General features: G+C 43.4%; 1 protein-coding gene across 13 annotated transcripts in view; it reads right to left on the bottom strand.

Moving 5' to 3' along the window:
• Nucleotides 1-27,578, bottom strand: part of LOC125162396 (serine/threonine-protein phosphatase 4 regulatory subunit 1-like) — an 84,092-nt gene that overhangs the window by 40,621 nt on the left and 15,893 nt on the right. For 12 of the 13 annotated variants that reach the window (XR_007151022.1, XR_007151021.1, XR_007151024.1 and 9 more), the window contains exons 3-4: nt 14,176-14,308; nt 1,136-1,242 (exon numbers count right to left, since the gene is read on the bottom strand). Coding sequence is in view for 6 of the 13 variants with exons in the window: in XM_047853347.1 (XP_047709303.1) it covers nt 1,136-1,242; nt 14,176-14,308 (240 nt within the window). In the remaining 7 variants the exon portion in view is untranslated. The remainder of the gene's footprint in view (nt 1-1,135; nt 1,243-14,175; nt 14,309-27,578) is intronic. The other variant, XM_047853348.1, reaches the window with a different exon arrangement.

Genomic DNA, 27,578 nt, shown 5'->3' with positions numbered 1-27,578 from the left:
AGTATTTATGCTACAGACAGGCTTAAAAAGCTAATAAGCTATCCAGCAATATAAAAACATAAAAGGAAGGGAGAATGACAACTCTATTATAACAAGCCATATATAAATCGAGGAGGGAGCAGGCAGTCTGCAACGCTGGGCCAGCGTCCAAAAGCCATTACAACTAATGGCACATATGCCAGACCTATGGGTTGTGCTTATTTAAATTCCAGCCGGAATGTATACATTATAAATAATTCTTTCATAAATGCACTCCCCCACAATCCACGCATCCCAATTATTTCTAAGGCAGAGCATTAAACAAAAGAGCGGCTCTAGCTCCAATATACCACATTAAATTTAACACAAATATATAATTGCTTCAGCACTGTAAATGGTGACTCATTTACAAAGAGAACCCATTTAAGGATTCAAAACATCCACTTGGGCCTTTTTAAAAGCATTGTGTCATATTCATCTGAATATTTTAAACTAATACAGGAGCTATATGGAATGTTTATTTTTCTATTTTCAGTGAAAATGATCAAAATCTAAAGCAGTGTAAGATTTCAGAAACTTTCTGAAGCTGTTCACTGATCGTTACAAATGGGGGGTCGGGGGGCGCAGGGCAGCTCTCGGTACTGGTAACCCCACCACTCACTCCTGCGTGCACGGGGGAGGAGGGGCGAGGAGGGACGTCTCAGTGCCTACCACCCAGCAGCGTGCTTTCCTCCCCGGAGAGCAATCATGGAGAAGTAGAGAGAGAGAGAGAGAGAGAGAGAGAAATCAAGATCAGCCTACAAAGATTACAGGTGACGGAAACTAATGACTGGGATTGTTCTAATCCAAAAGACTTCTTTTGATGTGGTCTTTCTTAGCAACCAACAGTCGGGCAAAATGCATGGAATACAAAAGGCCTTAACTGCCAGGGCAAATGGCATTCATGGCCATTAGTCATTCTAATTTTCTAAAAATAAGGATAATTTGATGCCAAATAAGACACCCATTGTTGATGACAATATCCATTCATGCTTAGACATTGCTTAAAATTTTCGATCAATACCCAGGTTTTCTTTTTAATTCACTACCGGTGGTTATACGCAATTTCTTGGAAATACACAAGTAAAAAATAAACGTACACAATCCTTATACACACCTGCGTCTTCTGACAATCTGACCACAATCTCCATGACCGTTAAGAAGTCCTCCTCATTGTTACTGAAGTCCCGGAGGATGTCATTCAGCCCTCTGGCAATAATCTGACTGTGGAGATGAGAAATGATCTATACAGTTACTTGGGCAACACTGAGTGGCGGTATGCTAATTACAGGCATTGTGTGAAGGGCAGGCAGTAAAACCAAGGAACAAAGCAAAGTCAGTGACCTCTGTCCAGAGGGAGGAGAGACGGTCAAGGAACGTCCAAAGATAGTCATTCCCATGTGGGTCACTGTCCTATAGGAACCAGACCTGTGTCCTCCGGTCTGGTGGTCACTGGAGGTTGAAACTGTCCACTTGGAACTGGAGAAAAACGTCTTTCTCCTTTTTGGATTGATTCTTCAGGCCTAGATAGACTCGGCAGAGAGGCTCCATGACAGTAGGCGGGAATTCAGTGACCAATACATGCAGAAGGAAAAGGTCCCAAGAGGCATCCAACGGCCACCTCAATCTCAAATGGCCTCTACCCACTAGGTGTCAGTAGAATCCCCCTGGCTGCCCCGCACCCCATGATGTGACAACTAAACTATGTCTCCGGACATTGCGACAGGTCTATGGGGGCAAAAATCAGCCCTGGTTGAGAATCATCTCATTAGAAGATTAAAGGTATAAGGAACCCTCTGTACTAGCTTTGCAACTCTTCTGTAAATCTAAAACTGCTGAGGGGCACCTGGGGGCCACAGTCAGTTAAGCATCCGACTCTTGATCTCAGCTCAGGTCTTGATCTCAGGGTCGTGAGTTCAAGCCCCACAATGGGCGTGGAGCCTACGTAAAATAAAATTTAAAAATTAAAAAAAATAACTAAAATTAATACTTTTATTAAAAGCCAACACCTTTGCTGGCACAGATATGAGGCAACAGGAACCCACAGATACTGTTGGTAGGAATGCAAAATAGTACAGTAATTTAGAAAACGGTAGGTTCTTAAAAAGCTAAATATGCATTTATCATTCAATCCGGCAATTCATTCTTAGGTATTTGGCCAGATGAAATGAAAACTTACGTCCACATACAGACTTGTACACAAATGTTCACACTGGCGCGATTCACAATAGCCACAAAGTGGACGAATTTCCATGTTCCTCGCCGAGGGAATATACACACAAGGCACTAACTGTCCATACAATGGGCTAGGATGCAGCACTAAAAAGGAACAGCCTAGTGGTAATAACGGGGATAACTTCCCAACGTATTTTACTAAGGAAAAGAAGCCAGAGAGAAAAGACAAGCCGACACACGATTCCGTTTATCAGGAATTCTAGAAAAGGCAAAATCTTTGCCTCCAGACACAAATCGCTGGTTGCCTGGTCCGCAGTGGGGAGGAAGCGAGGGACAGGGCAAAAGCAAGAACAAGGACACAAGGCGGTGATGGCAATGTTCAAATGTGCCGCTGGTTGAGGGTTGTGTGACTGTTGGCACGTATCCACCTGGGTGCTTTAGGCGGGTGAATTTTATCGCATGACATATATGCCTCAGTAGAGCGGCGCTTTGTTTTGTTTTGTTTCTCAATGTGTATTTATTGTTGAGACACAGGGAGAGACAAGCATGAGCACGAGTGGGGTAGGGGCAGAGAGAGAGAGAGAGAGAGAGAGAGAAACTGAAGCAGGCTGCAGGCTCTGAGCTGTCAGCACAGAGCCTGACGTGGGGCTTGAATCCACAAACCATGAGATCACGATATGAGTCGAAGTCGGACGCTTAACCAACTGAGCCACCCAGGCGCCCCAGTAAAGCAGTCTTAAACAAAGACATTAATACAGGGGAAAGTCAGTGTGATCAGCTGTGGCCTGGAGGCCTCTGCCCAACATGAGGGACAGGCACTCTGGAAAGGCTTCTTGGAGCCAATGGAAAGGAGCCCCCGCCTGCCTCTGCCTGTTCCTCCGAGCCCCTCACAACCCAGGAACAGCACGCATCATTTCTGGCCGTACATCAGAATTAGCTGAAGTTGCAAACCCACCTTGATTTGCAGGAAAAGACTGGAAATGTGGAATTCAAAGAGGTAGTCGTTTGGCCCAGCACACGACAGGAAAAAAATCCATCAACTCAAGCCTGTCCTCGGAGAGACTTATACCACCCCTGGGATGAAAGGTCGAGATCTGGCAGCCAGGAGGTTTGGGAAAGTCGAAAACAGACACTATAAAGTCCCTGATTACATTTCACTGGACCACATTCAGGTTGGCCTCCCCTGGGAAATCAAGCAACTAAGATCCCCAATCTGCTTCCAGGGCCATAGAATGGATAGACAGACCTGAATCCAGCTTCGAGTGGTCGCAAGGGACCTGCCCTCTTAAGGGAGGTGAGGAGAGGGGCAAGAGAGGGCCCCTGAAGCAGGGAGCGACAGTGTATCCGCCGCAGTGAATACAGCACGGGAAAGCTAGACTCCCACACGCCAGTGCTCTGGCACCAACACTTTGGAAAACTTGGCTGCTTTGGGCTGGAATGACCTGGAGAGGTCATAGTGGATGAGCACAGTCCGGAAGCATCAGGCTCAGTCCTTCTCAGTGCCAGCTATGCTAATGAGGAGAAAGGAGAGAGAACAACTGTGCGTGATTCAGAAAGCATTAGAAAGTTCGATGAGCTCAGCCACCGGAAGCTCAGGGCATGGTCCCTGGCCCGTGGTAAGCCCTCAAGCGCATCAGCCATCAGTATCACAACACAAGCAAAGAACTGCAATTAAAATGTCTACCAAAAGAGGGAAGCTGAAATAAGTTATGCTAGATCTATCCGTGGGTATGCTGTATAAGCAGTTTCAAAGTTACCGATAGATATGCACTGACTCAGAAAGACGCCTGTGATACCGTAAATGAAAAGATGACGTGAAGGATTTTATATACAGTATGAGCCCATTTCTTAATACAAACTATGTTTACGTATGTATGTGCAATACACGTTACTTGTATATGCATTCACTCATTTAGGGAAAAGTCTGGAAGCATATATTACCTTAGACTGTAGTGGCGGGGGAGGGAGACTCCCTGTTTCAGAGAACTCCCGAAATTGCTAAATGTTTCAAGAATGTGTTATTTTTGTGAATTTTCTGAAATATAAAGTGGATGACTCAATTTTACTCAGCAATGTTCCCTGGAACTCTTAGCATGGAAGTAACCTCTTGTGTCTTCGTCCCTTCCTTCTCTCACCCACTGGTGCGGTCACTGTCGTGAGTCTGTGAGTTAGCCCAATTACCCAGCCCCAGACGCAGGGCCAAGAGATGCCCGTGTTCCAGGGCCTGCCCTGAGGGGCACAGCTCCCACCGGGATGTAGGCAAGCAAATGAACGAGGATGGACAGTGACAAGACCCTCAAGAGAGGGGAGGAGAACACAGGGGAGTGAGCCAGGGAGCTCAGGGTGAAGATGTGCAGGAGGAAGGCAGGAGGACACGGAGGGGGAGGACATGGGACCCAGACACAGACCGATCACACAAGGACTTTAAAATAAGCATGATTATCATGCGGAAGGGCTGGGGTGCCTGGGGGGGAGGGGGGGGCTCTGTCGGTTAAACGCCAGGCTTCGGCTCAGGTCATGATCTCACGGTTCGTGGGTTTGAGCCCCACGTCGGGCTCTGTGCTGACGGCTCAGAGCCTGGATGGAGCCTGCTTCAGATTCTGTGTCTCCCTCTCTCTCTGCCCTTCCCCTGCTCATGCTCTGTCTCTTTCTGTCTCTCTCTCTCAAAAATAAGCAAACATTAAACAAAAATTAAAAAAAAAAAAAACACGCGGAAGGGCTGCTGGAAAGGCTGGACGTGCTCGGACAGTGAAGGATACAGGAACTCTGCAGGCTCTGCTTGATTTTTCTTGAAATCCAAAACTACGCTCAAAATTAAAATGTATTAACTAAATGGAAGCGAAATAAAGACTGTTTCAGATAAAAGCTTGTGAGAATTCACGGGCAGCAGTCTTCGACTAACCAGAGTCGAAAAGGAGGTTCTTGCGGCCAAAGGATGCCGAGTGAGAATGGGCATTTCACAAAAAGAAATGAAAAGCACGAAAACGGCCTAAATGATGGCAAATATCAAAAAAGTATGTTCCTCATTTTCATTGCTTTAGAAGATGGTTGGATATCTCCAGGAAATAAAGTAGCAAGGTACAGTGGGTGGGACGCATGATGGCGTGCACTACAGAAAAACAAGAGCACCAAAGGTGAGAAGAGGCAACGGCAGCCCCCGCGAGCATAGTCTGTACTCTCAGGACGTGCTCACGCAGGACCTTGCCCCGTATGCAGAGTGGCATCGTTTCATTGGAATACATGTTGTAATAAGTCAGCGAAGTACATTATACTCCCCAGAACAACCAATACAAATTTATTAAAGGAAGCATAACTAATAAGCCGATAGTGAAGATAAACTGGAATCGTAAAAATGGAACCAAAAAAAGTCCCAAAAAATGATTCTTCTATTTCAAACATGAAATACAAATTGTTTATGTTCACACACCCCCTCTCGGAAAGCAGCAGCAAAGGAGAAAAACAGCAAGACGAGTGGAGTCGATAGAAATCGAAAAGGGGGCGCCTGGGTGGCTCAGTCAGTTAAGCGTCCGACTTTGGCTCAGGTCATGATCTCGTGGTTCATGGGTTCGAGCCCCGCGTCGGGCTCTGTGCTGACAGCTCGCGGAGCCTGGAGCCTGCTTCGGAATCTGCGACTCCACCCCCCCCCCACCCCCTCCCCAGCTTATGCTCTGTCTCTGTCTCTCAAAAAATAAACAAACGTTAAAAAAATTTTTTTAAAAAGAAAACGAAAAGAAAGATGGTAGATTTAAACCAACCAAACCAGGGGAGCCTGGGTGGCGCAGTCGGTTAAGCGTCCGACTTCAGCCAGGTCACGATCTCGCGGTCCGTGAGTTCGAGCCCCGCGTCGGGCTCTGGGCTGATGGCTCGGAGCCTGGAGCCTGTTTCCGATTCTGTGTCTCCCTCTCTCTCTGCCCCTCCCCCATTCATGCTCTGTCTCTCTCTGTCCCAAAAATAAATAAATGTTGAAAAAAAAATTTTTAATAAAAAAAAATAAATAAATAAAAAATAAAATAAACCAACCAAACCCTATCAATCGTCACTTCAAATGTGTATGACCTAAACATTCATATTAAAAGGCAGAGATTATTAAATTGGGTAAAAAAGCAAGACCCAACTACATGCCTTCTATAATAACTACACTCCAAATCTAAGACATGAATAGGTTAAAAATAAACATACGAACAGAAATATATCATCCAATCAGTAATCAAAGGAAAGTGCGTATGTTAAATTCAGGGAGTAACGTTCCGAGAAAGGAATATTTACTAGGGACAAAGAGAGGCATTACACAGAGATAGATAGATCGATTTATTCAAGAAAACAGAACACTACTAAATGTGTATGCACCCAAGCACAGAGGTTCAAAATACACCAAAGAAGCTGTTAGAATTGAAAAACAGACAAATCCATAATCACAGCTGCAGATTCCAACACCCCTCTCTCAGTAACTGACAGAACAAGCAGATGGAAAATCAGTAAGAACACAGAAGACCTGGACAGTGTTTTCAGCCAACTTGCCCTAACTGACGTTTCTAAGATACCGTACCCCAAAATACTGGGATGCACATTCCCTTCAAGTGTACGTGGAACTTCCACCACCTAAAGCAGTTTCAGAAACGTTAAAGGAAGAGAAATAATACAAAGTGAGTTCTCTGACCACAGAAGACTTAAACTAAGAATGCAATTAACAGAAAGATACCTGGAAAATCTTCAAATATTCGGAAATTAAACAATGTACTTCTAAATAACTCACTGGTCAAAGGAGAAATCATTGTAGACATCAAAAATACTTGATAGCAGGGGCGCCTGGGTGGCGCAGTCGGTTGAGCGTCCGACTTCAGCCAGGTCACGATCTCGCGGTCCGTGAGTTCGAGCCCCGCGTCGGGCTCTGGGCTGACGGCTCGGAGCCTGGAGCCTGTTTCCGATTCTGTGTCTCCCTCTCTCTCTGCCCCTCCCCCGTTCATGCTCTGTCTCTCTCTGTCCCAAAAATAAAAAAAGAAAAAAAAAAAAAAAAAAAAAATACTTGATAGCAAAAAGCAATAAAAATACTACTATCAGAATTTGAGGATGCAGCTAATCTAACACTTAAGTATTTCCAGTACCTAATAGCAACCTGACAATGTTATTTTAAAAAAGGCCAGGGGGTGTCTGGGTGGCTCAGTGGGTTAAGCGTCCAACTCCTGATTGCCGCTCAGGTCATGATCTCAGGTTCATGAGTTCAAGTCCCACGTTGGGCTCCGTGATGACAGTGAGGAACCTGCTTAGGATCCTCTCTCCCTCCCTCCTTCTCTGCTCCTTCCCCTACCTCAAAATAAGTAAATAAACTCAAAATAAAAACGCCAAAAAAATAGCTAAACATGCCTCACAAGAAAAAGAACAGCAACAAAACTCCCCTCAAAAAAGAAAATAATATGACTTCGAGGAGAAATTATTGAACTAGGAAATAAACACACAATAGGGAATATCAAAGCCAAAACTTGATTCTTCAACATAACTCATATACTTGATAATCCCCTGGTAAGAATTATCCAGGGGGAAAAGAAAGAAAAGGCAATAATAACAAGTAACAGAATAGAAAATGGGGCCATACTACAGATTTCACAGACAATAAAAAGAAAATTACCATTTTCTAACACAGAATGAGATAATAGATCTAAGCAATGATTATTTGCGACCACTAAAGTCATGAGAAGAAAGGCTGGTGGGGAATTTTATAATGAAACAATCCAACACCTGCACCCACTGCTCGACGTGAACATCTCCAAAAGTGGAACACCCGGACATTGTTTCGGGATGTTTTGTAATGAGAAATATACAAAACAACACAAGAAGTATTGTTTAAAAAAAAAAAAAAAAATTGAAGCAAAATCTAATCAAGTCTCCAAGTGTAATTTTTGGTTCACAGAAAACACAAAGAACAAAGGAATATGTTAAATTACACCATGAGAATAATGACCACCAAACCCAGAATGTGGAAAATTCTACAAGACTAATGACCCCTTCAACAAATAGATGATGTAGGGAAAAGATGAGAGGGAGAATCAATTAGAGATTAAAAGGGATTCAAGATCAAAAGGAAAAAAAAAAACTGCAAACCAAAAAAGACTTAAGAGACACATCTACCTAATGAAATGTGTGGACCTTATTTGGATCATGATTCAAACAAATCAACCATAAAAAGGCATTTCTGAGACAGGGAAAATTTAACATAGATTGGTAGGCTGAAGGCATTCTTGTTAATTGGGTTGAGTGCGATAATGATACTGCAGTTAGATTTAAGTCTTTAACTGGATAAAATGAAATGTCTTGAATTTCTTTGAAAATACACCAGCAAAAAAAAAAAAAAAAAAAAAAGCACAAAACTTCCACAGAGAAAATGACCAGATTTTTATCGGGACATTCAAGAAAACCTACATAAAGAGAAAGATATACCATGTTTATGGATTGGAAGTCTAAATATTGTAAAGAGGACAATACTCCCCAAACTGATATATCCATTCAATGCAAAATCCCAAGAAGTGTTTTGTTTTATTAGAATCTGATGAGCTGATTTTGAAATTTATATGAAAATGCGAAGGACCAAATCATGTCAGAGAAGAAAAACAAAGTGGCAAGTCTTGCTCAATCAAGTATCAAGACCCACTACTAATCTACAGTAATCAAGACAGTGTGGTACTGGCTGAGGGGGAGACTGCTGGAAGAAGAGACAGCCCAATCACAGACTGGATTATAACGGAGGTGGCACCCCAGCGCAATAGGGACAAACCTATTTTTGCAAAGTGGTATTGTCATAATTAGGAAAATGAAACTGGACCCCTTGTTCATACAAGGAACAAAAACTACTTTCAGACAGATTGCAGACCCAAATGTGAAAGAAAACAAAAAAATCTTTAAAGCAATATAAAACATTCTGTTATGATCTTGGGGTAAAGGAAGACATTCTAAGGAAGCTTCAAAATGCACTAAGGCTAAAAGATAATGTTGATAAATTTACATCAAAATGAATAGCTTCTGGTCACCAAAACAACACCATAAAGACAGCCGAAACACAAGCCACAAGATGAGGAAAGATGTTTGCTGTACATAACCGACCAAGGTTTGAAATCCAGAATATATAAAGAGGTCCTACAAGTCAATAATAAAAAGAGAGATTGGGAATGCAAACAGGGGCAGCCACTCTGGAAAACAGTATGGAGGTTCCTCAAAAAATTAAAAATAGAACTACCCTACGACCCAGCAATGGCACTACTAGGTATTTATCCAAGGGATACAGGGGTGCTGTTTCGAAGGGGCACATGCACCCCATGTTTACAGCAGCACTACCAACAATACCCAAAGTATGGAAAGAGCCCAAATGTCCATTGATGGATGAATGGATAGAGAAGATGTGGTATATATACAACGGAGTATTACTCGGCAATCAGAAAGAATGAAATCTTGCCATTCGCAACTACGCGGATGGAACTGGAGGGTATTATGCTAAGCAAAATTAGTCAGTCAGAGAAAGACAAATATCCTAGCACTTCACTCATATGAGGACTTACGGAGAACAAACTGAGGGTTGCTGGAGGGGTTGCGGGAGGGGGGATGGGCTAAATGGGGAAGGGGCACTAAAGAATCTACTGAAATCATTGTTGTACTAGATGCTAACTAACTTGGATGTAAATTAAAGAAATAAATTAAATTAAAATTAAAAATAATAATAATAGTAACAAAAAGAGAGATAATCTATCTTCCTCACCAAAGAAAGATTTCAGCAGGCACTTCACAAAAAAGAAATACAGATGTCCAACAGACATATTAAAAGGTGTTCGGACTCATAAATAAATAAGATGTAAATTAAAATCACAAAGCAATACTGTCATATCTACCAGCACACTACCAGACTGGCTAATATCTTCAAATCTGACAATACCTAGTGGCAGATAAAATGTGGGGCAAACGTGGGAATACACACTGATGCAACCACTTTGGAAAACTGGCACTATCTCCTAAAGCAGAAGACAAGCATGTCTCATCACTTAGGAGTTCTTGCCGGGCTGTACGTCTTACAGAGATGTGTACTAATTTGCACCCGTCTACATATATTAGATTGTTTACGGCAAAATTGTTCATAAGAGTGAGAAAACCTGGGGCACCTGGGTGGCTGAGTCGGTTGAGCGTCCGACTTCGGCTCAGGTCATGATCCCGCGGTTCGTGGGTTCGAGCCCCGCGTCGGGCTCTGTGCTGACAGCTCAGAACCTGGAGCCTGCTTTGGATTGTCTCCCTCCCTCCCCCCTCCCCTCCATTTGTGCTCTGTCTCTGTCTCTCTCTCTAAAATAAAAAGGAAGAAAACTTGAAGTACTCTAACAGTGGATGGATAAGATGTCAGTACGGTATATTCAAACAGCACACTTATAAAATCAACAAACTCAAAACGACATGCAAAACCACAAAGTGACATATCCTATATGATTTCCCACATCTCATGTTCAGAAACAACAAAATTAACTTGTTCTATTTGGAAGCAGATACTTAGGTGCTGAGACCGGAAACAAAATGAAGGATGTAATGAACATAAACATCGGAAGGTGGCCACCGCATGGCAGGGAGGGAGTGGTGGTCAGGAGGGTAGGGAGGACACGCATCTGGGATGACCTCAGTCATGGCCACATGCGCATTTACTTCATAAACACTCCTTGGGTTTTTCATACACGTTTTATCCAATTATCTGCAAGTGCTATATTTCATAACAAAAGAAGTTTTCAAGAAAGTTGGAAAAAGATTAAAGGAGAAAAGGCATCTCAACAGATATAAAAGAAGCATTATATAAAATGCAGACCTCATTGAGGATTTTTTAAAAAAACTCTTAGTAAGTTTATTCTATATAATAAATCACCTGTACTCTTCAAAACTGTCAAGAGTATCACGAGAGGCGAAGAAAGGCTGAGAAACTGTTAGAGATTGAATGAGCCTGAAGAAACATGACAATCAAATACAATACACGATGCTGGGTTGGATTCTAGACCTGAAAACCAACCAAACAGACAAAAACCCTGATTTAAAGGACACTCTTAGGACCACTAGAAAATTTGATTAAAATCTAGATATTAGGTAACAGTATTGTATCAAAGTTGAATTTCCTGAGTTGGATCACTATTCTGTGATTATATACGTGAACAGTGAATGTCCTTGTTAGAAAAAAAGCACACGGAAGTCATTAAAGAGAAAGCAACATGATGGGCACATTTACTCTCAAATGGCTTTGAAAAACCGTGAAAATAAAGACAGACTGAATGTTAAAACAAACTTGATGAATCTGAGTAAAAAACAGACAGGAATTCTTTATATTACTCTTAAAACTTTTCTGTAAGTCTGAAATTATTTTTATTTTTATATTTTTTAACATTTTTTTAATATTTATTTTTGAGAGAGAGAGTGAGTGTGATGAGGGGAAGGGCAGAGAGAGGAGACACAGAATCGGAAGCAGGTTCCAGGCTCTGAGCTGTCAGCACAGAGCCCAAGATGGGTCTTGAACCCACAAACCGTGAGATCATGACCTGAGCTGAAGTCGGACGCTTAACCGACTGAGCCACCAAGGTGCCCCTGAAATTATTTTTAGAAGTTTAAAAACAGGAGCGCCTGATGGGCTCGGTCAGTAGAGCATGAGACTCTTCATCTCAGGGTTGTGAGTTCGAGCCCCACGTTAAGTGCAGAGATTCTTATAAAACTTTTAAAAAATTGGTTTTCATTTAAAAAGAAAAAAGTTGAAACATAACCTCTTAGCAAATAAGAAATACACATTTTCTTTTTTTCTTTTAACGTTTATTTATTTTTGAGAGAGAGAGAGAGACAGGGTGCGAGCAGGAAAGGGGCAGAGAGACAGGGAGACACAGCATCCAAAGCAGGCTCCAGGCTCCGAGCTGTCAGCACAGAGCCCGACGCGGGGCTCGAACTCACGAACTGTGAGATCATGACCTGAGCCGAAGTCAGATGCTTAACTGACCGAGCCACCTAGGCGCCCCACAAATATACATTTTCTTAAGCTGATGAGATGTAGCTACTAAAAATATAAAACAAGATAGGAAAGGAAGAAATAAAACTATCATTTTTCACAGACAACATCATTGTAGTATGTAGAAAACCCAAAGAACCCCCAGGGAAGTTATTAAAATTAATAAGTAAACGTAGCATAATCAATGGAGACAAAATCAAAGTATAAAAATGAATTCCATTTTCATATTATCAACAACCATTAGAATATAAAAATTTTAAGAAATGATACAATTTACATTCACATAAAAGATCAAATACCTAAAACTAAATGGAAACGATACAGATCTCTACAACAACGGAAAACCATGTATCATAGTTTTAGTTATTTATGTGTATGTGCACACAGAAATTTAAGAAAATCTTCAAAAAAATGGAAGGATCAGAAAACTAAATATAGTGCAAAGGTGTCAATTCTTTACAAATTGATTTATAGATGCAACGCAATTCCAATGAAAATCCCAGCGGGTTTTTTTCTAGAAATTGATGAACTGGGGCTAAAATGCATTTGGAAATGCAAAAAGTCCAGAACAGCCAAGACCATTTTCAGAACAAAGTGGGAGGACTTTCTTTACTTTATACCAAGATTGTGATGATAAAAATTGCAGAAATGAAGACAGTGGGGTCCCAGCGCAATGACAGACAAACAGACCAAAGGGAGCAGACTAGAAAGTCCAGATATGAACACTTGATTTAAGACAAAGGTGGCAAAGCAAAGCATAGATAAAAGGCAGCATTTTCAATAAACGGCACTGGGTCAATTGGATACCATATGGAAGGAAATGAAACTTGACGCCTACCTCACATCATACACAAAGAAAGCAACTCCAGGCGGACGTGAAAGGTAAAACAATAAAACATCAAGAAGACAATATAAGGAAATATCTTGATGGCCTTGGGGGAGGAGAACGTTTCTTATAAGTGACAAGAAAGCCCCGAGCATAAAAGAAAAAGTTTCAAAATCGTGAACTACATTTGAATTAAGAAGTGCTCATCAAAAGACATCATTCAGAGTACCATCATTTCTCTATCTGTAAAATTGGGATAATAATCGGACTCACTCAGCAGCAATTGCTGTGAACCTTCCACGATTTAATAGACAGAGAGGCACAGAATGTAATTTTTTTAAAGAGGCAACGGAAGGTAAAGAGACTCAACGAGTATCATCCAGCCTTCCCAGAACGGTGTACTTAAAGACAGGTACGAGGCCAGGCCACAGGTAGACAAGTCCAGAGGACTGTTCGGAATGAGAAACACACAACGGCTTGTGAGTGGCAGGAAAGGGTGTGTGTCACAGGCGAGAAGGAGGATGCCGAAGACAGCAGGTGTATGTGATGGGGGAAGAGAGACAAGAAGAGAGATGCCTCCTCCCGCCCACTCGCCCGCAAGACAGGAGGGAAGAATGCCCTCAGACTCAGGTCTGGGCAGATTGTAAGGTGAAAAGAGGTGCCTTAGTTTCTTCCTTCTTTAGGAAATAACAGTCAAGGTCATCTGTCAAAAAGGCGTGGTCTGAGGCTGGAGAAGAGTCCCGCCAGCACCCCAAGGAGTGACATCACATTGGGACAACCTGCAGGAAAGTTCCGGTCAAAAATCAAAACAAGAGAGCCATGCTCCCAACGGATGCTCCTCAATTATGGGGACGCATTTTACTTTTCTGCGAATTGCACAGGTGGAAAGAAAGCCGGTCAGCAATCCTATCTAAACACCAGTAAACTGCGTCACCATTTTATTCCTGGCTTGTGCCAGGTGATCAGCAGAACGGTCACAAGAGTAACAGAAAAATCTCATCAAATGGCGCCATTCAGACAGGATCCCGGCACCCTGGGAACAGCCTGCGTTCCACCTCATCCACGAGAGTCCTCAGAGCCGTCACAGAGAAACGGCCACTGTTGTCAGCTCAAACCAGACCCAACAGAGGGCTGCGAGCGTGGGAAGGACTGGCGAGCTCACCGGTTGAAGACGTTCTCGCTGAAAGCATACTTTTCCAGGCGAGCGAGGGGAGGCAGGTTACCCTGGCCTGGAACGTCCAGAAAGGCCGTTAGCCTCATGCTGTCACGACCCGGGCCGTAGTCTTCAAATCCATCTAAAGGGGAAGAGGGGACAAAGCCACACTCATCAGGTCACACCTGAGCAAAAGCAGGTCCTTGCAGCAAACCTTCTACCTTGACACCCTTTCCCGTGGGGGTCTTGAGAACTTGACCGACTCCTCTAAAATGAAGTGGGTAGGTTATAACGCAAGAGAAGGGTGACCGGACCAGAGTCATAAAGAAAAGCTAAGTGCCTTTCTTTCAGTGCTGTCGACCTGACTTGTGAGTCACCTCTCATCAACACGATGGTTGGAACCTCTCCTCTACCGGGGAACTCAGAAGCGAGGGAACGAAGCAGCTGGCCGAGCCCTGGCAGAAATGTCCGTGAAGTGCTATGCAAACAAGTGTCAAATGGTCAAAAGAAAAACATCGGGGGGGGGGGGGGGGGGGGGCGGGCGCCTGGGTGGCTCAGTCGGTTAAGGGGCCGACTTCGGCTCGGGTCATGATCTCGCGGTTTGCGAGTTCGAACCTCGCGTCGGGCTCTGTGCCGATACCTGGGAGCCTGGAGCCTGCTTCGGATTCTGTGTCTCCCTCTCTCTGGCCCTCCCCTGCTCGCGCTCGTGTGTGTCTCTCTCTTAAAAATAAATAAACATTTTTTGGGGGCGCCTGGGTGGCGCAGTCGGTTAAGCGTCCGACTTCAGCCAGGTCACGATCTCGCGGTCCGTGAGTTCGAGCCCCGCGTCGGGCTCTGGGCTGATGGCTCAGAGCCTGGAGCCTGTTTCCGATTCTGTGTCTCCCTCTCTCTCTGCCCCTCCCCCGTTCATGCTCTGTCTCTCTCTGTCCCCAAAAAAATAAATAAACGTTGAAAAAAAAATAAAATTAAAAAAAAAATAAAATAAAAAATAAATAAACATTTTTAAAAATATTTAAAAAAAAAAAAAGAAAGAAAGGAAAACAGGTGAGTTTGACCTCGCAACCAAGAATCGGGAAGAAAGTCCGCCCCGTGTCTTGTCTTGCCCTTAACGTGCTTGTCGCACAGCTCACACACTCCGTGACACGGATTCCCATCAAACCACGTGGCGACACCCAAGCGGAGCCCTCCACGTGGATGTCTAACGGCTTCCTCCAACTCACCCTGGCCAAACACGAACGAGCCCGCTGCCACACCGGCTCTTCCCCATGAAGCCAGCTCTTCCCCGCCTCCCCAGCGGACGGCAGGCAACCCTCCCTCCGGTGCAGTGGGGAAGCGCGGCCGAGCTCATGGGCACTGGAACCGAACGTCCCTGAAATGAAGTGAATCCCCTGACCGCAACTCACTAGCTGCGTGCCCACGTTAAGTGATTTAACCTGTCTCCACCTCCGTGCTCTTATGTGAGGGACGATGTAAAAATGCGCTCTCAGGATGCTAAAACAAGGGAGACTGGGCATGTCAAGCCCCGCAGATCTGGCCCCGCACGGCCTGGCCAACCTCGACGGTGGCCACCACCCTTTCCCCACCCACGCATCAGGGGCATAAACGCTTCCCTACTGTCCCCTGCACGGAAATAGCTGAACAGGAAACGCTACTCACGCAAAAAAGCAGAGGCTTCCTACCTGGCAGAGAGGAAAACCAGCTGATTTAGGCAGTAACTGATAAGGGTTTAAAATAAGAAATGACACGTTTGTGCCTAGGTGTTTACTTTGAAACACTAACCACATTTTCCCTCCACAAATTCTTTTAGGCTAGTAATTAGAGCTTATTAAAAATTTACATTGTGTAACAGTTACCCAGAGAATGTTAATCAAGAAGTATACGTCTGTAGAAAAACTAACGTGTGACGCACTCAAATACATCATTTCTTGCAGGATCCCTGCCAGGGAGGAATGGGTCCCCACTGAGTCACAGCCAAGCCCCCACCTCACCCCCGACCACAGTCACTTTGTAGGAGCTATTTTCAGTGCGTTTCAGGGCCCATGAGGAACACACAGCCTCCAACCCACAGACATTTACAAAGCAGCGTGAACCTAGCCTGCAGGGGACTTTAAAAACATGAAGTTTAAAAAGCCGACGTGTCTTGGGGCGCCTGGGTGGCTCAGTCGGTTGAGCGTCTGACTTCAGCTCAGGTCACGATCTTGCAGTTCGTGAGTTCAAGCCCCGCGTCGGGCTCAGAGCCCAGAGCCTACTTCAGATTCTTTCTCTCCCTCTCTCTGCCCCTTCCCCGCTCGCGCTCTGTCTCTGTCTCTCAAAAATAAACATTAAAAAAAATAAATAAAGCTGAGGTGTCTAAATGTTTGGGCTCACAGAGAGCTTTGGAACTGGATGACGCCCACAGACATACACACTCAGAACTTTTCCTAAAGAATCAAGGGTTTCAAAAGATCCCCTGAGACCCACCTATGTACTTGGTGGGTTAAGAGGCACTCTTCAAAAAAACTCTATCCGCAAACTAAAGAACTTAGCAATTAGTTCCACGAAGAATAACTGTTATCAGGGAATATTAATGATTCTATTATATTAACTATATAATATTATACTAACTATATACATGGAAATAAAAGCCATAAACCATAAACTACGGGGTGATAACTAATCTTCATCGATCTTCCTATAGGCCAGAAACTGTGCTAAGAGCTTCACAGATAGCGGCGGTTCATCAAATCCTGACAACCGCACTATCCCCATGTTTCTGTTAAGGGAGCTGAGGCTGAGAGGATCCGAGACAGCTGGAAAGGCCACACAGCCAGAGAGGAGCAGAGTGAGAATGAGAACCGAACAGTCGGACTCTGCGGGGCGCCTGGGGGGCTCAGTGAGTCCAGCGTCCCATTTTTTAAAATTTTTTTTTAACGTTTATTTCTTTTTGAGACAGAGAGAGACAGAGCATGAGCAGGGGAGGAGAGGGGCAGAGAGAGAGGGAGACACAGGCTCCAGGCTCCGAGCTGTCAGCACAGAGCCCGACGCCGGGCTCGAATCCACAAACTGTGAGAGCGTGACCTGAGCCGAAGTCGGGAGCTCAACCGACGGAGCCACCCAGGTGCCCCTCCAGTGTCCCATTCTTGATTTCAGCTCAGGTCATGATCCCAGGGTCGTGGGATTGAGGCCCGTCAGGCTCCGCACTGCTTGGGATTCTTTCTCATTCTCCCTCTTTCTCTCTGCCCCTCCCCCAATCACACTCATGTGCTCTCTCTAAAATTAAACACACACACATACACACACACACACACACAAAACACAGTCAGACTCCAGACACAGCACTATCCTGTACTGCCAGAGAGGAAACATACATTTTAATTTTCGAAGAAATTCCTCCCACGTCCCTGTCTGGGCTTCAGGCACGGTGACCTTCCAATGCACCAAAGTCCTTCACCTCAGTGATTTTCTACATGTTGTTTCCATTGCCTGGGACGCTGTCGCTTCTTACCCCCTAGCCCCACCCCAGCTGAGGTCCCCCTCGGGGACGGGGACGCGGGAGAAGGCCCCGCCTCTGCATATAGCCTCTCGCGGAGCTGGGGACTCGCCTGTCCTAACACTCCCCATGACAGTGGCAGCATCGGGCTTTGTGACTGTCTTGAGTTCGTCTCCGAGCTCCGTGGAGGCGCTGTGACCCCAGTGCCCAGTATAGTACCTGCCAAGTAATAGGTACTCAATGAAAAGTAGCGAAATGAGGAATGATACCACCAAAAGAAACTTAAATAAAGAAAAACAAATGCTGAAACAAATGGGTGTTCTCGTACAGACTCGTAAAGAAGAAGGAACCTTACAGCATGCCTCGATAAACTCCCTCATTTTAGAGACCACTAAAGAGGCGCACCCCCAAAGCCAGCGGCAGAGCTGGGATTCCTAGAGCCTAAATGTTCTGTGTTCCAGACCAGTGCTCTTTCAGGAGATGAGCAGCAAGTCTACTCAGGTGAGGCTAAAGGAATCAAAGAACACCGAGGCCGGAGGGAAGGGTTATGGTCTCCGAGGTAACTGAAGGAAAGTCAAAGACTTCCGTTTCCGGCCAAGATGGTAGAAAAGCCTCACGTTTTACACATCTAGAAAGCTAGAAAACCGTCCATGAAACCAGTCTTCAGGCCCTAGACAACCGGTAGCGCAGGACCGGAGCCCTCAGACAAGGGACGCAAATAAGGAACCCCTGAGACAGCAGCCTCCGATCGCCCAGAGTCCCAGCTGTGGAGAAGGAAATGTGAGGAGGCCAAAGAGGACGGAGTTTGCAAAGGAGGGAGTGGCAGCGGCCAGCCCAGTAGCCTCTGGAAGCTTCCACTGTGTACTGAGCCATGCACACGTGATAGAGAACTACCGAGACTCGGGAGGAAACAAGAAAGGAGCCAGCGGGTCCTTCCCGGCACTGACGTGTAGGGAATAGCAGTCTGTTCCCACCAGCCAGAGGAGAAAGACCTGTAACACGGCGTTGTCTTAGCAGTAGGGCTAAATTGCTCTAGACTAACGCCCGCTCTAGACCCACCCCAATAGAACTTACATCAAGCCTCAACAGAATCAAGCACAATCCAGGAAAGTTCACTGCACACCATAACAAAATCCAGCATTACTGGATTCATACAATTTGTACTGTGAAATCTAACAGCTAACAACCCCAAATTCCTAATGTCTGGCATCCAGTCGAATATTACCACGCATGAAAAGAAGTCAAATAATATGACCACGATCAGGAATAATGTAGAAAAAAATCCCCCCAAAATGTCAGAGATGATAGAATAGAAAATTATCTTTAAACAGCAATTAAAAGAATGTGCCATAGGGGCTCCAGGGTGGTTCAGCTGATTGAGCATCCGTGATTTCAGCTCAGGCCATGATCTCACGGTTCCTGGAATGGAGCCCCTCGTCAGGCTCTGTGCTATCAGTGCAGAGCTTGCTTGGGATTGTCTCTCTTTGCCCCTCCCCCACTCACGCATTCTCTCTCTTTCTCTCCCAAAATAAATAAACATTAAAAAAAAAAAAAAGAATATGCCATATATTCCATGAAAAAAATGTTGATGAGAAAAATAGAAATTAAAAAAAGACCCCAGTGTAAATTCATTCAAGAGATGAAAAACACAATAAATGAATCAAAACATAAACTGAAAGAAATGAACAGATTAGAGAACTAAAAAAAAAAAAAAAAAAAAAAAAAAAATTCAGAGAACTTGAAGATACAGCAATAGAAACTATCCAAACTGGGGCGCCTGGGTGGCTCAGTTGGTTAAGCGTCCAGCTTCAGCTCAGGTCATGATCTTGCAGTTCGTGAGTTCAAGCCCCATGTCAGGCTCTGTGTTGACAGCTCAGAGCCTGGAGCCTGCTCCAGATTCCGTGTCTCCCTCTCTCTCTGCCCCTCCCCTACTCACACTCTGTCTCTCTCTCTCAAAAACAAACATCAGAAAAAAAAAAATTAAAACAAAAGAAACTATCCAAACTGCAGCACAAAAAGAAAAAAATAGAAAAAAAAAAAAAAAACACACAAAGCATCAGTTACTAGGAGACATTATCAAGCACCATAACTTTTGTATAACTGGAGTCCCAGAAAAAGAGAGGAAAAAAAAAAAAAAGACAGAGATGGAGAAAACATTAAAAATTTTAGAAGAAGAATGGTTGAAAAATTTTAAATTTGATAAAAACTGTAAGCTTAAAGATTCAAAAAACTGAACCCCCCAAAATTACACATAATAAAATATCACACACTGAGACACAACATAATCAATTGCTAAAACTTAGTGATCAAGAAAAAAATCTAAAAAAGCAGTCAGAAAAAAAAAATACAGATTACATTAAAAAAGAGATTATAAGGGCACCTGGGTGGCTCAGTCGATTGAGCATCCAATTTTGGCTCAGGTCATGATCTCACAGTTCGTGGGTTTATGCATGGGGCTCACTGCTGTCAGCATGGAACCCACTTCTGTTTCCCTTTCTCTCTGCCCCTCCCCTGTTCTCTCTCTCTCAAAACTAAAAACATGTTAAAAAGGAAAGAGATTATAGACTTCATGTCAAATATCATTAAGGAAAAAGAAGATGAAAGGTGTCTTTAGAAGGCTGAAAGAAAAAACACTAGTCAGAACTCTTGAAGAAATCTCTTTCAAATTTTAAGGGGAAACAGACTTTTTCAAACAAACAGAAGTGGAACAAATTCATCACGAGCACACATGTGCTATGAGAAATGTGAAAGGCAGTTCTTCAAACAGAAGAAAATGATACCAAGATGGAAATCCGAAGCTACTCAAATAGAAGAGGCTCAAGGATGGTGTATGTGTGGGTCAATACAAACAACCACTGTCTTCTCATTCTATAAAGTCTCTTAAAAACGCCTTAAAACAAAAATAATAACAACGTATTACTGAGTTCATAGCATATGTAGAAGTGAAATAGCAATAAGGCAAGAAAATCAAATAGAACATACAGATTGGAAAGTGAAAGGAAAAGTAAAACTGTCTTTGTTCACAAGCATGATTGTCCAAGCAGAAGAGTCTAATGAGATTACAAAGAAACCACCAGAACTAATAGGTGAGTTTTGCAAGACTGCAGGAGGCTGCGCATGTTAGGGGGGCAGGGGTGTAAGGAAAATCTCTGTACCTTCCTTCAATTTTGCTGTGACCCTAAAATAGCTCTCAAAAATCGTCTTTTTTAAAAATAGAGTTATACCATTTTCATGGATCTGTATTGGACTGAATCCATTTTATGGATTCAATATTGCTAAGATGTCAATCTTGCCAAATTTACCTATAAACTCAATGTTATCCCAATCAATTTGCAGAAATCAATAAGCTGATTCTAAATTTATACAGAAATGCAAAGGACTGAGAATAGTCAAAGCAATTTTGACAAAGAAAAGAAAACACCGGGTGCCTGAGTGGCTCAGTCAGTTGAGCGTCCAACTTCGGCTGAGGTCATGCTGAGAGCTCAGAGCCTGGAGCCTGCCTCGGATTCTGTGTCTCCCTCTCTCTCTCTCTGCCCCTTCCCCTCTCATGCTGTCTCTCTCTCTCTCTCTCTCTCTCTCTCTCAAAAATAATTTAAAAAAAATTTTAACTCACAATTCCAAACCTCAAGATTTAGTATCATGATACTATGATATTGGCTTCAGGGTAACATACAGGTTAACAGAACATAAGACAGAACCTACAAATAGATCTGCAAATCTAAGTCCAATGCATTTTTCACAAAGGTGTCGAGGTAATTTAATTCAGCAAACAGAGCTAGAATAACTGAATAAACACGTGAGGGAAAATGTCCTTTGTTCTTACACCACAAAAAATAATTAACTCAAAATAGATCATGGACATAAAAAACATAAAATGATAAAACTTCTAGAAGAAGACACAGAAAAACCTTTGTGCTCTTTAGTTAGGCAAACATTTCCTAGAGTGGTGCAAAAAGCATGTGCCATGAAAAGAGATACTGATGAATTCAACTTGATCAAATGGAGAACTTTTGCTCTTCAAACAACATTGGTAACAAAATGGAACACCAGTTGGAACACCTGGCTGGCTCAATTGGTGGAACATGTGGCTTTTGAGCTCAGGGTTGTGGGCTCAAGAGCCACTCTGGGTGTAAAGATTACTTAAAAATAGTACCTTAAAAAAAAAAAAAAAGAGGGGCGCCTGGGTGGCTCAGTCTGTTGGGCATCTGACTTTGGCTCAGGTCATGATCTCACGGTTCGTGAGTTCGAGCCCCCGCATCGGGCTCTGTGCTGATGGCTCAGGCCCTAGAGCCTGCTTCGGATTCTGTGTCTCCCTCTCTCTCTGCCCCTCCCCTGCTCATGTTCTGTCTCTCTCTGTCTCAAAAATAAATAAAAACATTTAAAAAAAAAAAAAAAAGGAAAGAAAATGGAATACTGAGCCACAGACTGGGAAGAAAATACGTGTAAAACACATATCTGATAAAGAATCTGTATCTGGAAGACATAAAGAACACTTGGAGCTCAATCTTTAAAATGGGGGCGGGGGGGGGGACCAAAAACTGAACAGACATGTCACCACAGAAGATACCCAAATGACAGCTAAGCACGGGAAAAGATGTTCAACATCATTAGTAATCATTAGTAATCATGGAAATGTCAATTAAAAGCACAGTGAAATACTACCCACCCACTAGGAAGGCTAAGAAAAAATTTTAAACTGTATTAAACGTGTTGCAAGCAGCAAGTGGATCTCATTCATTGCTGGTGAAAATGCAAAATGGTACAGCTACTAAAATGGTTTGGCAGTTGCTTCAAAAAAGAAATATACACTTAACCACAATCCCACTCCCCAGTGCCTGCAGAGGAGAAATGAAAACACATGTATATTTATGCTAAGACTTGTATTTGTGCGTTCACAGCAGCTTTATTCAAAACAGCCCAAGACTGGAAATAACCAAAATATCTATCCACAAAGTGGATAAACAAGTTGTAGTATACCCATACAAAGGAATACTTCTCAATAACAAAAAGGAATGAGCCGCTTATATGCAACAATATAGATGCATCTCAAGAGCATCATATCAACCGAAAGAAGCCAGACACATACAACTTCATTCTGCAGGATCCTGCTAATATGAAATTCTAGGAAGGACAAAACCATAGTATTATATAGCAGATCAGTGGTCATCTGGGGTCAGGGGTGGGGAAAGGTGTGCGGCGAGTGGCCACGACATGACTTCCGGCAGGTGCAGGAAATGTTTTATTTCCTGGTTGTGGTTGTGGTCACACAACAGTACATACTTGGTAAGATTCATTTTAACAAATTAACCTTCAGTGAATATTATTATATATAAATTATACTTCAGTAAAGGTGGAAAAAAGCAAAAGAGAAAAGGGAGGAAGGAAGAAAGGGAAGGAGAGAGGGAGGAAGGGAGGGAAGAGGAGCAGAGACTGGCCATTCTTCTAGTCTTCCCAAGCCCACCTTACGAAGGCTAGCGTGAAACTACCTGGCAGGTTGCTGGCAGCACAGTGATTAAAAGAATTCTTAAGAGTATCTAACTTCCTTTGCTCTGATTCTATATTTATGAAGTGAGCTTGAGATCTTAATCTCCTTGAGAACTCCGATTCAGATCCAGAGAATGCACAGTACTTATGAGACCACAGGGAGCTGTGTGGTCTTCAGGTAAAACTTCAATTCATATTAAAGGCATGCAGGGGGGCGCCTGGGTGGCTCAGTCGGTTGGACGTCCGACTTCGGCTCAGGTCATGATCTCGCGGTCTGTGAGTTCGAGCCCCGCGTCGGGCTCTGTGCTGACAGCTCAGAGCCTGGAGCCTGTTTCGGATTCTGTGTCTCCCTCTCTCTCTGACCTTCCCCCGTTCATGCTCTGTCTCTCTCTGTCTCAAAAATGAATAAATGTTAAAAAAAAATTTTTTTAAATAATAAAAAAATAAAGGCATGCAGGAACGCATCTCGAAATTGCCAGGGTGTTCATATTTGTCAGTAGGGTGCTATCTGCCCCTGAATGGTGTGGAAAAAAAAAAAAAAAGAAAAAAGCACTGTCCAGTTCCTATTCTAGACTTTGTCCAGTGGGGAGGTACTGATCTATCCACCACAATACCTTAGCCTTCTGGGCAAATATTCACCTCCTTCTAGCAAGTAATAAACTGATATTTTGATTTCTTTTTTTTTTTTTTAAATGTTTACTTATTTTTGAGAGAAAGAGAGAGAGAACACAGGGGAGGCGCACAGAGAGGAAGACAGAGGATCCAAAGTGGGCTACTCACGCAGCAGACAGCCCGACACAGGGCTCAAACCCACAAACTGGGAGACCATGACGGCAGCTGAAGTCAGACACTTAACCGACTGAGCCACCCAAGCGCCCCCTGACATTTTGATTTCTATTCTGGCCCCAGTCCCCTTTCTCCATCCCCATTATTACCAACTTAACCCAGCACAGATTACCATAGGAGCAGAGGCTCTGACAACTCCATTCAAACCCCCGTTACTGGGATTTCCGACAACTTACGGTGGGCTGAAGAGAAAGGAACCCCTTCCCACCACAAAAAAATAAAAATAAAAAGTAGAAAATACAGAAATGTAGATATTTTAAAATGCAGGAAGGCAGGAAAGAAGGCAGAAAGGACATCCTCAACACTAGAAAGGAAGATAGAAAAGTGAGAGCAATTAGCCTAAGTTGACACCCCAGGATCAACATTTAAGACCTAGACACAGGTCTTAGGCACTAAGACTTTTTTTTATTATTATTATTATTTTTTTAATGTTTATTTATTTTTGAGACAGAGAGAGACGGAGCATGAATGGGGGGGGGGGGCAGAGAGAGGGAGACAGAATCTGAAGCAGGGTCCAGGCTCTGAGCTGTCAGCGCAGAACCCAACGTGGGGCTCAAACCCACAAACCGTGAGATCATGACCTGAGCCGAAGTCGGAGGCTCAACCGACTGAGACCCCCAGGGGCCCCAGGCACTAAGACTTCTGAAGCCCACATGGGGATAAAAGATATGGGTAGTGAATTCGAAACCAAGCCCCCATATAAGACAGTTGAGGAAAGGGACTACAGTTAGGGTGGGAGTGGAGAGAGGCGTAGTCACTCGTGAGAAATCAAACCACAGGCCTACGTGGCCTATGAGCGCAGAGTCAACTCACACCCCTGCAGAGGGAAGGAGCCCTGCCCTGAGCTACGAGAGGATCGCTGTCCAGAGAACTCCAGTTCTAGGCATCCCGGCAAAAGCGAACAAGAAGCTGCTCTAAAGAGCCGTTCACAATCCAATAAGCACGCAATTTCACAAAAACAATCCCTGCTGAAGATAAATAGGCGAGAAAAAATTTCAAACTGTATATGGCTACAAGTCTTCAAGACAAAGACTTCGCAGATACAACAAATGGGAATCTGCACCCCCAAGATTCGAAATATTAGAAAAATGTACAATAGACTATAGGATTTAAAATCTACACATCAACATGAAAAAAAAAAAAGATGCGCAAGGGTGGGAAGAAAAGGCACATTTGAAAAAGAACCATGTAGAAATGAAAAATAGAGACAATTTAATTAAAAATTCAACAGCTGGCTTAAATAGCAGTTTAGACACAGCTCAAGAGAGAGTTAGTGAGCTGGAAGATTGATCTGACAAATCACCCAGAACACTGCACAGAGAAAAAGGGAATTGGAAAATCTGGAACAGCAATTAAGGCACATGAAGAATGGAAAGCTAACATCTAAGATAAGTCCAATAAGAATTCCAGAAAGAGGGATTAATGAAAATAGGAAGAGGCAATATTCAAAGAGATAATGGCAAACAATTTTCCAGAATGGAAAAAAAATGAAGATTCAATTTGAAGACGTACAAATCCTGAACTGAATGATTAATAACAGATCCATACTGGGGCACCTGGGTGGCTCAGTTGGTTGAGCATCTAACTCTTAATTTGGGCTCAGGTCATGATCTCATGGTCATGAGATCAAGCCCCACATCAGCACCGAGCATGGAGCCTGCTTGAGATTCTCTCTCTCCTTCTCCCTCTTCCCCTCCCCTGCTCACAATCTCTCACTCGCTCTCTCAAAAACAAACGAGCAAAAACCCACAAATCCGTATGTAGATGCATACTGTAGAACACCCATGGCAAAGAAAAGCATCAAAAAAAAAAAAAAAAGAAAGAAAGATTAAAAATTAAACCCCAGATCTCTCACTGAAAAGATGTTACAGGCCTATTACTTATTACTTATAATCAATAACAGTGTGAGTCCTTGAGTTAAAATACCTGGTTATGAAATCCACGCTGCCTCTTAGAAGGTATGTAACTCGGGATAGAAATCTCCCCTCTTTGATTCTGTTTCCTTACCCTAAAATGGATGCCTGCCTCAGATGATTGCTGTAGTGGAGATTAAATGACATTAGACAGTCAGATACAGTTAGAACCTGAAACACATAAGCGCTTCGAAAAGATCAGCTGCTATTATTATTATTAAATCACTGAGCACATCATATTACCAATATTGCTTATGTTTCTATCTCCAGGCTTCAGGGCAACCATAGCCACTAGAAAGTGCGGCAGGAAGTGGGGGGAATTCTCAGAAAGGAAAACATCAGAGGGGGAAGCCTCTGTATTAAACTTGGCCTGAACTCTATCTTGACCCCTAGACCATACATGTTTGTGGCAAATTCTACAGCACAGCTAAAGCTAAGAGAACTGAACTGAGATCTGGGATACTACCCACCACAGGAGAGACCGTTAACAGTGGGACCTCATTCGTGTTAGGTACCTCCTGAAACAAAACAAAGAAATCTACACTCTTTGGAGGCATATAACAGAATCCAGAGACCGTATAGCATGTAATATTCACAATATCCAGGTTACAATCCAAAATTACTCAATAAACAAAGAAACAGAAAAACATGAGCTAGCCTTTTTATTTTTTTTTTTATTTTTTTTTTTTAACGTTTATTTATTTTTGAGACAGAGAGAGACAGAGCATGAACGGGGGAGGGTCAGAGAGAGAGGGAGACACAGAATCTGAAACAGGCTCCAGGCTCTGAGCTGTCAGCACAGAGCCCGACGCGGGGCTCAAACCCACGGACCGTGAGATCATGACCTGAGCCGAAGTCAGACGCTTAACCAACCAAGCCACCCAGGCGCCCCGAGCTAGCCTTTTTAAAAGAGAAAAAAAATCACAGAGTGACTCTGAAGGGACCCAGATGTTGGAAATAGACAAGGATTTTATTTTACTTTATTAAATACTTTTTTTAAGTTTATTTATTTATTTTGAGAAGGGAGAGAGAGAGCAGAGGAAGGGCAGAGAACCAAGCAGGCTCCGTGCTGTAGCACAGAGCCTCACGCAGGGCTCAAACCCACAAACCATGAGATCGTGACTTCAGCCAAAACCAAGAGTTGGGACGCTTAACTGACTGAGCCACCCAGGTATCCCTGGAAATACACGAGGATTTTAAAGTAACTATTATAAAGTGCTTATGGCTATAAAAGAAATACACCTGTGATGACTACAAAGATCCTGACTCTCAGCAAAGACGTGGTGACTATTAAAAGATATTAAATAAAAATTCTCAAGTTGAAGTACTGTCTGAAATTGAGAAATTCACTGAGTGGACTTAACGGAATGATAAAGTAATGGCAAATCCCCCAAATTTGGTGAAAGAAGTAACTGTACAGAATCAAGGATCTCAGCAAACCCCAAGAAGATAAATACACAGAAACCACACCTAGACACATCCTAGTCAGACTGCTGCTGACCCTGAAAACAGCAGAGAAGAGCGAACACTATGTCTGCACAAAGAAGGAGGGCTGGAATGCTCTCTGGCGCCTGCGAGAAGCAGTGGGGGCAGGAGAACGTTCAGATCACATCTGTGAAGGACTCACAGGAAAACCTCTCAACCCAGAACGAGACATCTGGTGACACACCCTTCGGGAATGATGATGAGGTAGGGCCACT

The sequence above is a fragment of the Prionailurus viverrinus genome, chromosome A3 (assembly GCF_022837055.1).
Source record: "Prionailurus viverrinus isolate Anna chromosome A3, UM_Priviv_1.0, whole genome shotgun sequence".
Classification (NCBI taxonomy): domain Eukaryota; kingdom Metazoa; phylum Chordata; class Mammalia; order Carnivora; family Felidae; genus Prionailurus; species Prionailurus viverrinus.
This window is presented reverse-complemented; position numbering and strand designations above follow the sequence as displayed.